This window comes from Trichosurus vulpecula, chromosome 6, assembly GCF_011100635.1.
Source record: "Trichosurus vulpecula isolate mTriVul1 chromosome 6, mTriVul1.pri, whole genome shotgun sequence".
Taxonomy (NCBI): Eukaryota; Metazoa; Chordata; class Mammalia; order Diprotodontia; family Phalangeridae; genus Trichosurus; species Trichosurus vulpecula.
In genome coordinates this window covers 79,649,992-79,662,879 of record NC_050578.1, presented here as the reverse complement: position 1 = coordinate 79,662,879, position 12,888 = coordinate 79,649,992, and the positions used below count along the sequence as shown (strand labels likewise).

The 12,888-nt window shown below is 41.8% G+C and overlaps 1 protein-coding gene across 1 annotated transcript in view; it reads left to right on the top strand.

Moving 5' to 3' along the window:
- Positions 1 to 5,160: 5,160 nt before the first annotated feature.
- The window catches only part of PARM1 (prostate androgen-regulated mucin-like protein 1), a 135,178-nt gene continuing 127,450 nt past the window's right edge, over positions 5,161 to 12,888 (top strand). The window contains exon 1 of the mRNA XM_036762703.1: positions 5,161 to 5,546. Within this exon, the coding sequence (XP_036618598.1) occupies positions 5,504 to 5,546 (43 nt within the window). The 5' untranslated portion in view covers positions 5,161 to 5,503. The remainder of the gene's footprint in view (positions 5,547 to 12,888) is intronic.

Sequence of the window (12,888 nt, the reverse complement as noted above, 5' to 3'; positions counted from 1 at the left end):
AATGCCAAAGAGCAGGCTAGAGGGAAACTGCAGGATGGAGTTGAGACTGGTCTGGCCACCAGCCCTGGGGGTGGTGGAGGTAGTAAAGTGGTGGTGGTGGCAGCAGCAGGAAGCTCCTGAGGCTGCTTCCAGACCTACAGCATCAGCTGCTTCCCAAGTCCCTGGCTCACACGGTGGGAGGAATCTAGCAGCAGATCAGAGCAGGAGTGCAAGGAACTCTTTGTGGGCACAAAGGCAGATTCTCTTGCTGTTCCCTGCTTGGATCTGTATTGTGGTCCTGATTGGCAGTTCTTGGGGGAGGAGAAGCACTGCTGTGACAGAGCCTGGGGTGATGGTGGAGTACAGGTAGCTCTAAAAAGAGCAGTGCTTGGACCTTAAACCTTGGGACAAAGTACTCTCTACTCTATAAGCAGTCATATCCTGACAGAAAGCTCAAGGGTCAAGTAGTTGGCTGGGAACATGAACAGGCAGTGAAAAACAAACTCAGACTCAAACTCTACATTCCTTTTTTGGTGACAAAGAAGATCTAAACATAAAGCCAGAAGAAGTCAATAAAGTCAAAGAGCCTACATCAAAAGCCTCCAAGAAAAATATGAATTGGTCTCAGGCCATGGAAGAACTCAAAAAGGATTTGGAAAAGCAAGTAAGAGAAGTAGAGGAAAAATTGGGAAGAGAAATAAGAGTGATGCAAGAAAACCATGAAAAACAAGTCAATGACTTGCTAAAGGAGACCCTAAAAAAATACTGGAGAAAATAACACCTTAAAGAACAGACTAATCCAAATGTCAAAAGAGTTCCAAAATGTCAATGAGGAGAAGAATGCCTTGAAAGGCAGAATTAGCCAAATGGAAAAGGAGGGCGAAAAGACCACCGAAGAAACTATCACCTTAAAAATTAGATTGGAGCAAGTGGAAGCTAGTGACTTTATTGAGAAATCAAGATATAAAACAGAACCAAAGGAATGAAAAAGTCGAAGACAATGTGAAACATCTCATTGGAAAAACCACTGACCTGGAAAATAGATCCAGGAGAGATAACTTAAAAATTATTGGAGCCTAGATATCATCTTTCAAGAAATTATCAAGGAGAACTGCCCTGATATTCTAGAACCAGAGGGTAAAATAGAAATTGAAAGAATCCACTGATCGCCTCTTGAAAAAGATCCCAGAAAGAAAACTCCTAGGAATATTGCCGCCAAATGCCAGAGTTTCCAGGTCAAGGAGAAAATAATGTAAGCAGCCAGAAAGAAACAATTTGAGTATTGTGGAAACACAATCAGAATAACACAAGATCTAGCAGCTTCTACCTTAAAGGATAGAAGGTCTTGGAATATGATATTCCAGAGGTCAAAGGAGCTAGGATTAAAACCAAGAATCACCTAGCTAGAAAAACTGAGTATAATGCTCCAAGGCAAAATGTGGATTTTCAATAAAATAGAGGACTTTCAAGCTTTCTCAATGAAAAGACCAGAGCTGAATAGAAAATTTGACTTTCAAACACAAGAATCAAGAGAAGCATGAAAAGGTAAACAAGAAAGAGAATTCATAAGGGACTTACTAAAGTTGAACTGTTATATTTACATTCCTACATGGAAAGATGATGTGTGTAATTCAGGAGACTTTTCTCAGTATTAGGGGAGTTGAAGGGAATATAGACATAGGGCACAGGATGAGTTGAATATGAAGGGATGATATCTAAAAAAATGAAATAAATTTAAGGGGTGAGAGAGGAACATATTGAGAGAAGGAGAAAGGGAGAGATAGAATGGGGTAAATTATCTCACATAAAAGTGGCAAGAAAAAGCAGTTCTGTTGGAAGGGAAGAGGGGGCCAGTGAGGGGGGATGAGTGAATCTTACTCTCATCAGATTCAACTTGAGGAGGGAATAACATACACACACAATTGGGTATTCTACTCCACAGGAAAGTAAGAGGAACAGGATAAAAAAGGTGGGGGGATGAGAGAAGAGAGGGCAGATGGGGGAGGAGGTAATCAAAAGCAAACACTTTTCAAAAGGGACAGGGACAAGGGAGAAAATTGAAAAGAGTGGGACAGGATACGTTGGAAGGAAATATAGTTAGCCTTTCAAAACATGAGCATTGTGGAAGTGTTTTACATAATGATACATGTGTGATCTATGTTGAATTGCTTGCCTTTCTAGGGAGGGTGGGTGGGAAGGGAAGAGGGGAGAGAATAAAAAGTTGTTTTTTGAATACAGCTGGGAAACAAGATATATAGGGAATGGGGCATAGAAATCTATCCTGGCCAACAAGAAAGTAAGGGGAAAGGGGATGGAGGAGGAGTGGGGTGAAAGAAGGCAGGGTTGAATGGGGAATGAGGCAATCAGAATATATGCCATCTTGGAATGGGGGGGAAGGTAGAAATGGGGAGAAAATTTGTAACTTAAAATCTTGTGGAAATCCATGTTGAAAACTAAAATATTAAATAAAAATGATTAAAAAATAAAAAAATAAAAAAAATTTGGTACATACAGTCTCTAGGAGATAACCCTTATGCCCCTGTTAAATATAAAAATTTAAAAGTTTTACAAGAACAAAATCAATGTATCTAAGATAAGCGTAGAAGCAATAGATTTGATCTGCATCAAATATCTCTGATAAAAGTCAGCTAATTCGGGGCAGCTAGGTGGTGCAGTGAGTAGAGCACTGGCCCTGGAGTCAGGAGGACCTGAGTTCAAATCCAGCCTCAGACACTGGGTGCACTTACTAGCTGTGTGACCTTGGGCAAGTCACTTAACCCCAATTGTCCTGCCTTCCCCCCTCTAAAATAAAAAAAATGTTATAAAAATGTCAGCTAACTAAAATGCATAGGAAACTGATACAAACATAATACCAAAAACCATTTCCTATGAGATAAGAGAATAAATAATATGAAGTTTTCAAATATTATGTTAACTACTAATAACCACATAAAAGATGGTTCCAAATCACTAATAATAAATGAAAATCAAAACAACTTTGAGGATTCAGATCACATCTAGCAAATTATCAAAGATTACTGAGGAAAAAAATAGAATATTAGGTATTGGAAGGGCTCTAGAGAGACAGGAACACTAACTGATGCGTTGTACAGAGCTCTGAATCAGTGCAATCATTTTGGAAAGCAATTTGGAATTATGCTAACAAAGTGCTCCTAAACTTTGACCTAGAGATTTCACAGTAAATTCATAATATGCCCATTAGAATGGGAAAGTATATATTAAGTGCTAGGCTCTGGGAATACACATAGAAAAAATGAGACACCCCATGTGCTCACATTCTAATTAGGGAAACAATGCATAGAGCAGAGTTCAGATTCAGGGCAGATAGAAAGGCCATATGGTCCTTAAGATGGAGTGGCAGATGACAAGGTCCAGGAGTCCTTTGGACGTGACCATGAGAGATCCAAGATAGAAAGGTCCCAGATGTCCTGCAATAATTATAGAAATACTTTTTATAGAAGCAAAGAACTGGAAACAAAGTAGGTGTCCTTTGATCAGTGAATGGCTTAACAAACCCAGTACATAAAAATGATGTAAGAAATGATGAATATGAAAAATACCAAAAGGCATAGGAAGACTTATGAACTGATAAAAGGTGAAGTCAGCAGAACCAGAAAAATAAAAACTACAAGATGTAAATAGAAAAAAGGCAACAAAAATCAAAGCTGAATGATACGTAATATTAGTGACCAAGTTTGAGCCAAAGAAAAAATATGAGAACATATTTTCCTCTGTTCTTTACAGAGGAGAGACTATGGATGTGGACTATATAGTTTATGCCAATGAAGTTGATTGATGGACTTACTGATTTTATTGAGTTGCTTGTTTTTTTCTCACTTTTTCCCCTTTTATAAAGAATGGTTCTAAATGGGGGAGGGGTGGGATGTTTTGGGAAATGAAGGTGACATTAAAGGCAAGGTTATGAGAATTTATACTTACTATGGGCCAGGCAATGTGCTGCAGCACACTGGAGATACAAATACAAGAAAATAAAACACAGCCACTGTCCATTAGGAACCTTGCACTAATGGGAGAAAACAGCACACAAAAGGGGGCTTAACAGGGGGAGGATGGCAGCCAAGTTGAAAAGTCAGAATCAAAGCAGGGAGGTGAATGAAGAATAACTAGCCCAGGCATTCATAAAATGAAGCTCCCCAGATCCAAGCTCACCAATAGGAGAATGGGGCCAGCATAGTGGAGGGAGATTCCAGGGTGAAGAGATCACAAGTATTGAAGCAACTGAAAAACAGTGGCCAAGTCCAATAAGTCAGAACCAAACGCGGGAGGAGAAGGAAGGATGGCCAGCCTGTGTCCCTTCTCAAAATAATTATTAAAATGAATAAAAAGTAAAGGGAAATGTGCCAGGTTCTATGCACAATCCTATTTCCAGAAGCATCTTCAACCTGCCAAGATGAGTCTACTTGGAGGGTCTTCTGTTTTCATCTCCAGCTTCCACACACATTGGACTCAAGACTGTCTTACCCCAAACTCTCCATGTGCTCCTCGGTGGGAGACCGCATTGGAAAGGAGAAGCCTCTGACACAATGCAGTTGCATCTTCCTCTGGACAGTGATTTGTTCCCTCCTTCAGGAGAGAAGGTCCTTGAATGCATTCAGTTCACTAGACAAACACTGCAGCAGTAATGACTGGTAGTGCATCTGGCTGTTTGTCTGAACATTTATTACACATAAATAGAGTACTGCAATGGTCCTGGCGGATTGGTGTACAGCAGGTGATCACCTGGGTTCGATCCTGTGCCCTGCGCGTCCAAGATACTACATCTGACCAGATGAACCAGAAAAAAAAAATGTGAAATGTAAGGCAGACAAGCAGATGTCCTGGGACCTAGCTGAATGGAAGGGTCCGGGACGCTTTGAAGGGGAAAGTGTGCAAGAGAGGGGTTCTACAGAAAGGAATGCAAGGTTTAAACCGAATGTGTCTCATCCACATGAGAGAAGCACCCCCCCCCCCCCATGTGAAGGCACAGTGCGAGAGCAGGGACCAACAGAAGTTCCTAGCCCAGCCAGGGACTTGCAATCTCACTGTCCAGCAGGGGCCGCCCTGGGCCGGAGCTCCCGGGACCCAGGCGTCTGCGGGAGGGGAGGGGACGGGAGCGCAGGGCCAGGAGAGGAGAGAGAGGATCGGGTTGACTTTGTCATCACAGTCCAGGCCAGCAGGAGGGACTGGCGAGTGGGAGGGGTTTCACTGCAGCAGAGCGGCGGCGGCGGCAGAGGCAGAGGCAGAGGCGGCAGTTCTGGGCTGGGATGGAGCAGAGGCTAGCCGGGCACTGGAGGGCAGACCACTGAGTGCGCCCGCTGCCCCGAACCACAGCCCGAGCCTGCTGCGCTGTGCGCGGAGCGCCCCGGGGACAAGGAGGAGATCGCTTGGGACCAGGGAAGGAACCTGCCTCCCGCGGCCAGCCTCTCGCAGGGGGGGCCTCTCTCCACGCAGGAGGAGGAGCTGGAGCTCCGAGAGGAGCCCAGGCCAGATCCCCAGGGGTACCATGCTGTGCCACACTCTCTTTACCCTGCTCGTCTTCGCGACAGGTACTTTGGCTTAAGTTCTCTCTTTGGGAAAAGACTCGGGTTAGGGTTTCGGGGAACAGTGAAATGAACTCCGCCGGTGTAGAAGAATTAGCCTCTATTTTCCCTTGCGTGTCTAGGACCTTGGTGTGCGTGTGCACAGAGGCGTGTGTGTCTGTATGCCTGGACCGGGCGGGGTGGTTAGACTTGAACTTGGGTCTGTACCTGCGTCTAGGTGTTTGAGGCGTGAATGTGTCTGTATGATTGGACCTGGAGGGGCTGGGGGTGACCGGGAGATGGGGTGGACTTGAACTTGGATCCGTACCTGCTTCTGGATGTCTGAGATAAGAGAGCGTCTGGCCGTGACATTGACATGATGGATACTTAGAGACAGACTCTGGCCCAGAGAAGAAAGAACAGGTGGGCGCTCAGAGACGCGGCTTCCATTCCCAGAGCCCAGATTTGGGGGCTGCCCAGAGATTGCGTGGGCTCCCCAGGGCCGGCAGTGCTGGGTATGGAGGTGAGGATGGGCTGCCACACCATGGAGTGAAGGGGGCAAAGATGAGGCTCCTCAACTGCCTGGGACGGGCTGGGTGCCGAGAAGTTTCCTGCCGAAGAGGAGGGGTCGGGACTGCCTGGAAGGGCGATGGGGTGGAATCAGAACCGCCAGGCTCTGCCCCTCCCTGGGGCTGCCGGCTCCCGCCTTGACCCTTCGGGGATGCTGTGATGATGCAGCCCCTGCAGCCCCATGGACTGCTGAGCGTGGAGCTGAGGAGCAGCTCCTTGAGATCAGTAGGAAGCGAAGACTGCAGTTGCCTGTCTGAAAAGGGGAGAGGTTCTTCCACTCAGGTTCCATGCACATAGGACAGCGAACTAAGTCAGGCAGTCCTCCCCTCCTCCCAGGGCTGCTGCAACCCACCCCAGCCTCCCACCCCCGGCTTTCCCCGCAGACTGTGGACCACTCGCACCATCCCTACCTGCCTCCGCTGTCCAAGAAGAAGAGCTCTCTAGATCTCTCTAGATCTGGGGCGGGGAATGAGAGAGACAGAGAGAGACAGACAGACAGAGACAGAGAGACATAGAGAGACAGAGACAGAGAAAGAGATAGAGAGAGAGAGACACAGAGAGAGAATAAAAGCTAATAATAACAGTGAGTCGTACTTCTCAGGCAAATAGAAAAGGGAGCTGGTCTCCTACCTTGAGGTACAGCTTGGAAAAAAACCCAACCAAAAACAATAACCAAAAGTTAGGGGTTGGATGATTCGAGGGCACAGAGCTGAGTCAGGAGCTGAAGGACCAACTTTGGAATTCCTACCCAAACTGAACTCCCTGTGTGATTTGTGGAGAGTTAATTAACCTCTCCCTGCCTGTTTGAACTCTGTAAAGGAAGGAAGGTGTTTGGTCCCTTCCACCTCTGTGATGGACGCTTGATTTGATCAATTTGTGACAAGCCCAGACAATACTTTGACTTGGCATTCTTGGACCAACCTTTTATCATCTATTATGAATAATAGCTAGCATGTATAGAGTGCCTTGGGTTTGCAAATATTATCTCATTTTGTCCTCACAACAATCCTGGGAGGTAGTTGTATTATTGTCCCCATGTTGCAGGTGAGGAAAACTAAGACAGGCAAAGGTTTAAATGACTGTTCAGGGACACACATCTAGAAAGAGTCTGATGTCTGATTTGAACTCGTGTCTTTCTGGCTCCCTAGTGCTCTATTCATTTCCTCTTATTAAATTGGAAAGTAGAGTTTCAGGCCCATTTTAAAAATGGGAGGTTTCCAGAGATTGTTAGAGGAAAAAGGGATCTTAGAGAACATCAGTCCAACCCTTTCATTTTATGGAGGAAGAAACTGAGGCCCAGAAACCTGAACCAACTGGCCTAAAGTGAGAGAACTAGGACAGAGCAGATTTGGAACAGAAATAGTAGTTTCTTAACTCTTAGCTCACTGAGGACAAAATTGACCATTTGAAGGTGACTTTAGAGCACTGATTTTTTCCCCTTAGTTGTATCTATATATGCCCAGTTAATTGATGTATATGGGCACGCTATTGGCTAGCCATTTGCAACAAAGCAGAAGGAACCAGGCATAGGTTTCTCTGAACATGGGAGAGGTTCCATCTTAAGGAAATGTAGCAGCAAAAATAGTGAGGCATATGATTCTTTAATTTTTTTATTAGAAACTAGAAAATCATTAACAAAATCAACATTTCTTTATCCAAAAGCCATAAAGACCCCCAAATCATAAAAAAGAGAATGTAAGAAATCAATTACCCATGATCAATTACCTACTGCATGTAGATGTATATATGTACATGTGTATGTGTGTATGTGCATGTATGTGTGTATGCATGTATATAGTATTATGGTGCCAAATTGCCCTTCTTCTCTGTTTCCCCTTCAGAACTGCCTTCTCCTCTCTTCTATGCATTAAAAAATATTCAGTGTTCTTTTCTTTCTTTTCTCTTCTTTGTTTTCATCATGATCACTACCCCCCAGACTCTCCTCAAGTCACCACCACCCCTCCATAAAAACCTTTCCTTGCAACTATTAAGTACAGTCAAGAAAAACACATTTCTATCATATCTGTATTGTCTGAAAGTCCATTACCCCTCTACGAAGAGGTGGGAGACATTATATCAGCAGTATTCTGGGATCATAACTGATCATTGCAATGCTGAATTTTTAAGTCTTTTAAAGTTCATTTCATTTACAATATTTTGGTCCCTTGTATAAATAATTCTGGTGCCTCTGCTGACTACACTCAACATCAGTTCATGCTGTCTGACTCCCAGGTTCCTCTATATTGGTCCCTTTTCTTCATTTGTTATGGTTAAATAGTATTCCATTACATTCATATACAACAACTTACTCTTTTCCCAATTGATGGATACCCACTTCCCAGTTCTTTGCTTCAATAAAATGTGCTTCTATAAGTATTTTTGTGCATAGGATTCCTTCCTTCTGACTTTGATCTCTTTGAATCAAGGGGTCAGAGGGTATCCACAATTGAGTCATTTGACAGGGCATGTACTCCAAATTGCTTTCCAGAATGGCTGGACAAATTTGAAGTTCCACCAAAGGAACATTAGTGTGACTGGCCTACCACAACCCCTCTGACAATGGTAATTTCTTTCTTTTGTTAATTTTACCATCTGATAGATGTGAGGCAGGACACCAGAATTGGTTTATTTGGTATTTCTCTATTCATGATTTGGAGTCTTTTTTTCATATAGCTACTGATAACTTGAAATTCTTGCCTCGAGATCTGCCTGTTTATATCCTTGACCATTTATCTCCTGGATAATACTTTGACTTGTCATCCTTGGACCAACCTTTTATCATCTATTATTAATAATAGCTAGCACTATAGAGTGCTTTGGGTTTGCAAATATTATCTCATTTTATCCTCACAACAATCCTGGAAGGTAGGTACTATTATTATCCCCATTTTGCAGATGGGGAAACTGAGACAGGCAAAGGTTTAAATGACTGTTCAGGGCCACACATCTAGAAGGAGTCTGATGTCTCATTTGAATTCATGTCTTTCTGACTCTGAGCCTAGGCTCTTTTTCTTATGTACTTGTTGATCAGAGAAATTTCCTGCAAAAATTTTCACACCAACTCTTTCTCTTCCAATTCTAACTGCATTGATTTTCTTTGTACAAAAACTTTTTAGTTTTATGAAATAAAAATTGTCCATTTTACCTCTTGTGACCATTGTTATATCAAGAACTGTTCACCTAGCCACAAATGAGAAATGTATCTCTTTCCATTTTCCTCCTTTAAAAAAGATAGGGACTTGTATATCTATGTCATATATCTATTTGAGCCTTATAGTGTATAGTATGAATTGTTGATCTATGCCTTATTTCTGTCAGAGTGTTTTCCAACTTTGCCAGCAGTTTCTGTTGAATATTGAGTCTCAACCCTAGTCATTTGTATCATTGAATACTATGCTAATATGTTCAATTCCTTTTGGACTTTGTTAACATAATCTGTCCTATTCCTCAACTTTTCTATTTTAACTAGTAATAAATAATAATATTAGCATTAGCCTGTACATATCACTTTAAGGTTTGCAAAGCCTTTACATGTCCTATATCATTTGATACTCACAATAATGCTGTGAGGTAAGTGCTATTATTATCCTCATTTTACCAATGAGGAAACTGAGAAAAGAAAAATTAAGGGACTTTCCTGGGATTACACAGCAGGATTCAAACTCAGGTGTTCCTGAATTAAAGTCCACCACTCTATCCATGGTACCACCCAGATGCTTCATATTATTGCCATGATTCTTACTTTATGGCAGGTTGAGATCTGTCTTCCTCCTTACATTTTTTATTATATCCATAAACTTCTTGACCTTTTGTTCCTCCAGATGAATTTTATCATTTTGTCCAGTTCTACAAAGTAACCCTTTGTTACTTTAGTTGGTATGGTAATGAATCTGTACATTGATTTAGACTATATTTTAGCACAGCCCAACCATGGACAATTCATACCTTTCCAATTATCTGTCTTCCTTTATTTTTGTAAGGAGTAGTTTATAGTTTTATTCATGTAATTCCTTTATGTGTGTGTGTGTGTGTGTTGATAAATGGAGTCCCAGTGGTTCTTAAAATTCTCGTTAATTGGTGTCTTTCTTCTTCTCTTTGCACAATTCTCAAATGGGAGTTGACCCCTGGTTTAACCCTGACAAGCCTGTCAAGGATGTTGGGGATCACACACCAGGAGCTGGTGTCCAGGAGCTGAGTTTACTTTGTGTCCTATTGTGTTCACAGTGCTCTAAAGAGTGTCCAGGTGGGACCTGTAAGAGTGTGCTGGTAAATGTTTAACAACCGGCTTTCCAGGGGGAAAAATGTATATTTGGCATACTTTTAAATTTAATCTGAACTATTAAAATTTTTCCATTGCTTTAAGACTAGACAGTTAAAAATAAGTAAAAAAAATCAAGCCTTGATCTGTAGTTTTTGCTGATATCCAAGATGTAAATGTTCTACAGTGAAAGTTTAACAATGGGCCATAGCTTGTAAGAGCTGGCTCGGCACAGCCCCGTCTGTCTCTCTATGCAGTGACCTATCAGGACTGGTTCTGTTCCCCATTCTCTTCTGAAAGACCAGTGCTGGGATCTAGCTTTTGTTTTTGAGAGGTAATGTGGTATAGTAAGAAAAGAATAATGGTTTTGAGCCAGAGACCTGGGTTACAATCCCTGATTCAGCATTTTGGTAGCTGTGAGACCTGATCAAGTCACTAAAACTTTCAAAACCTCAGTTCCCTCATCTCTTAAATGAAAATAATGAAACTTGAAAAGTGTGCTCTAAATCTTAAGGTGCCATATACATGTGAGTTTTTTTTTTATTATTCTCTCATCTCATTTGTGCAGGCATAGGTAAGAGTCTAGTAGAATCACCAAAAATAAGTTTGTTTTGTTTTGTACTTTGAGTTCGTATTTTGGCAATGGTTATGAGTGCTATTTGTCTGGAATTTGAATCTATTGCACCTGGAAAAAAAGTTTAAATTAATCCAATTATCCCCTAAGATCGTTTTCCACCAAAAAGAGTACCCATTAGGACCAAAAGTATCCTGGATGATTATTTCTATCAGAAAAGGATTTGGAGGGAGTATTGAATTGAAAGGGGGGTTATTTTTTCAGCATTAGTTTTTTTCATCCCTGCAGTTCTGCCATCCCTCCCAATCCTTTCTTTTTTGTTTTAAGAAATTTTCAGGAAGCCAACTGTTAAAAAAACAAACAACAAAAACTGAGATTGAATATTTAAGTGCTAAGATAAAGGGAAGGGGTAGAGTGAGGCTTTTCTTACTGGGAACCAATCTAGAGCATTTCCCCTTCATTTCTTCAAGCTGACATTTTTGTACACACTGAAAATAGATATCTATTTTCAACAACGTCACAAATGGGCCCTTGCATTTGCTTTTCACTTCAAAAAAGAAACAAAACTTTTGTGGTTTCTATGCCAAAAAAAAAACCCAAAGCAGAACATTTTATATGTAACAGGTGCTTGATAATTGAATTGGTAAATTGTTGGATTTATTTGAAGTTTTAAGCCTCTCATAAATTTGATTAATGTGGGAAGCCAACCTCGATGTCTCAGAATTAAAAAAAAAATACCCTTCTTATTAACAGAGTATGGGATGGTTTTAACCTGATTTATTACCATAGTGTTATGTGTGTGTGTGTGTGTGTGTATTTATTACCCAACTCTTGGACTGTGTGTAGACAGAGCCAAAAATAAGAGTACTGCCACTCTCATTTCCATCTCAACTGTCCTAAGAAGTTAGGAATTCTTTACATTCCTACTACAAGTTTTCTGAGTCATTTACTATGGAGGAAGATGGTTTAGAGTGGGAGGGGAGAGACTTGAATCCAGGAAAACAATTAAGAGGCTATCACAATAGTCCACATGAGAAGTGATGAGGATCTGAACCAACACAATGGTCTTATGAGTGGAGAGAAGGGTATATGTGCTAGAGATATTGTGGGAGTAGAATTGACAAGACTTGGCAACTTATTGGCTATGGAACATTAGGGAGAAAGAAGAAGCAAGGACAATTCTGATGTGAAACTGAGTGAGTGGAAGGATGGTGGTACTCTACCAGACACCATATAAATCCACACCTATATCTACTACCTGTCTGTGGAGAGGAGGAAGTATATTTTTTAAAAAAATTTCCAGTGTAAACTTCATAAATAAATTCAAACATTTTAATATACAAAGAATAAGAAGCTCCTATAAGAAATTGTGGATCTCTGTAAACTTCTTTATTTTAAAGAAATATGTATATTTATCATCATCATCACAAATGTTGGGTTTCCATATCTAGCCCAGCCAAGAAGCACAGTGGACACTCACAAGCCACCACTGGTCAACAGGAGAACTTTGACCTGATCCTTTTCCAGCCTGGGCAGTTTGCTCCTCTTTGGTAGACTGATGGCTCCCTGCACCAAGCTTCTCACCATTCTGTTGATACTAGATTTACTGGTGACACCTGATCACCTTAGCCTACTGCAGCTCAGAACTCCAAAGCTCAACTGATTCACCAGCCTCGTACTCCCTAGTAGCAGGGATTACAGGCGTACACCATCCCATTCAGAGCAGCTACCTGGCGCAGTGGATAGAATGCTGGGCCTGGAGTCAGGAAGACTCATCTCTATGAGTTCAAATCTGTCTTCAGACATTTATAAGCTGTGTGACCCCAGGCAAGTCACTTAACCCTGTTTGCCTCAGTTTCCTCATCTGTAAAATGAGCTGGAGAAGGAAATGGCAAACCACTATAGTGTCTTTGCCAAGAAACCCCAAGTAAAATCACAGAGTCAGACACAACTGAAAAAGTACTGAA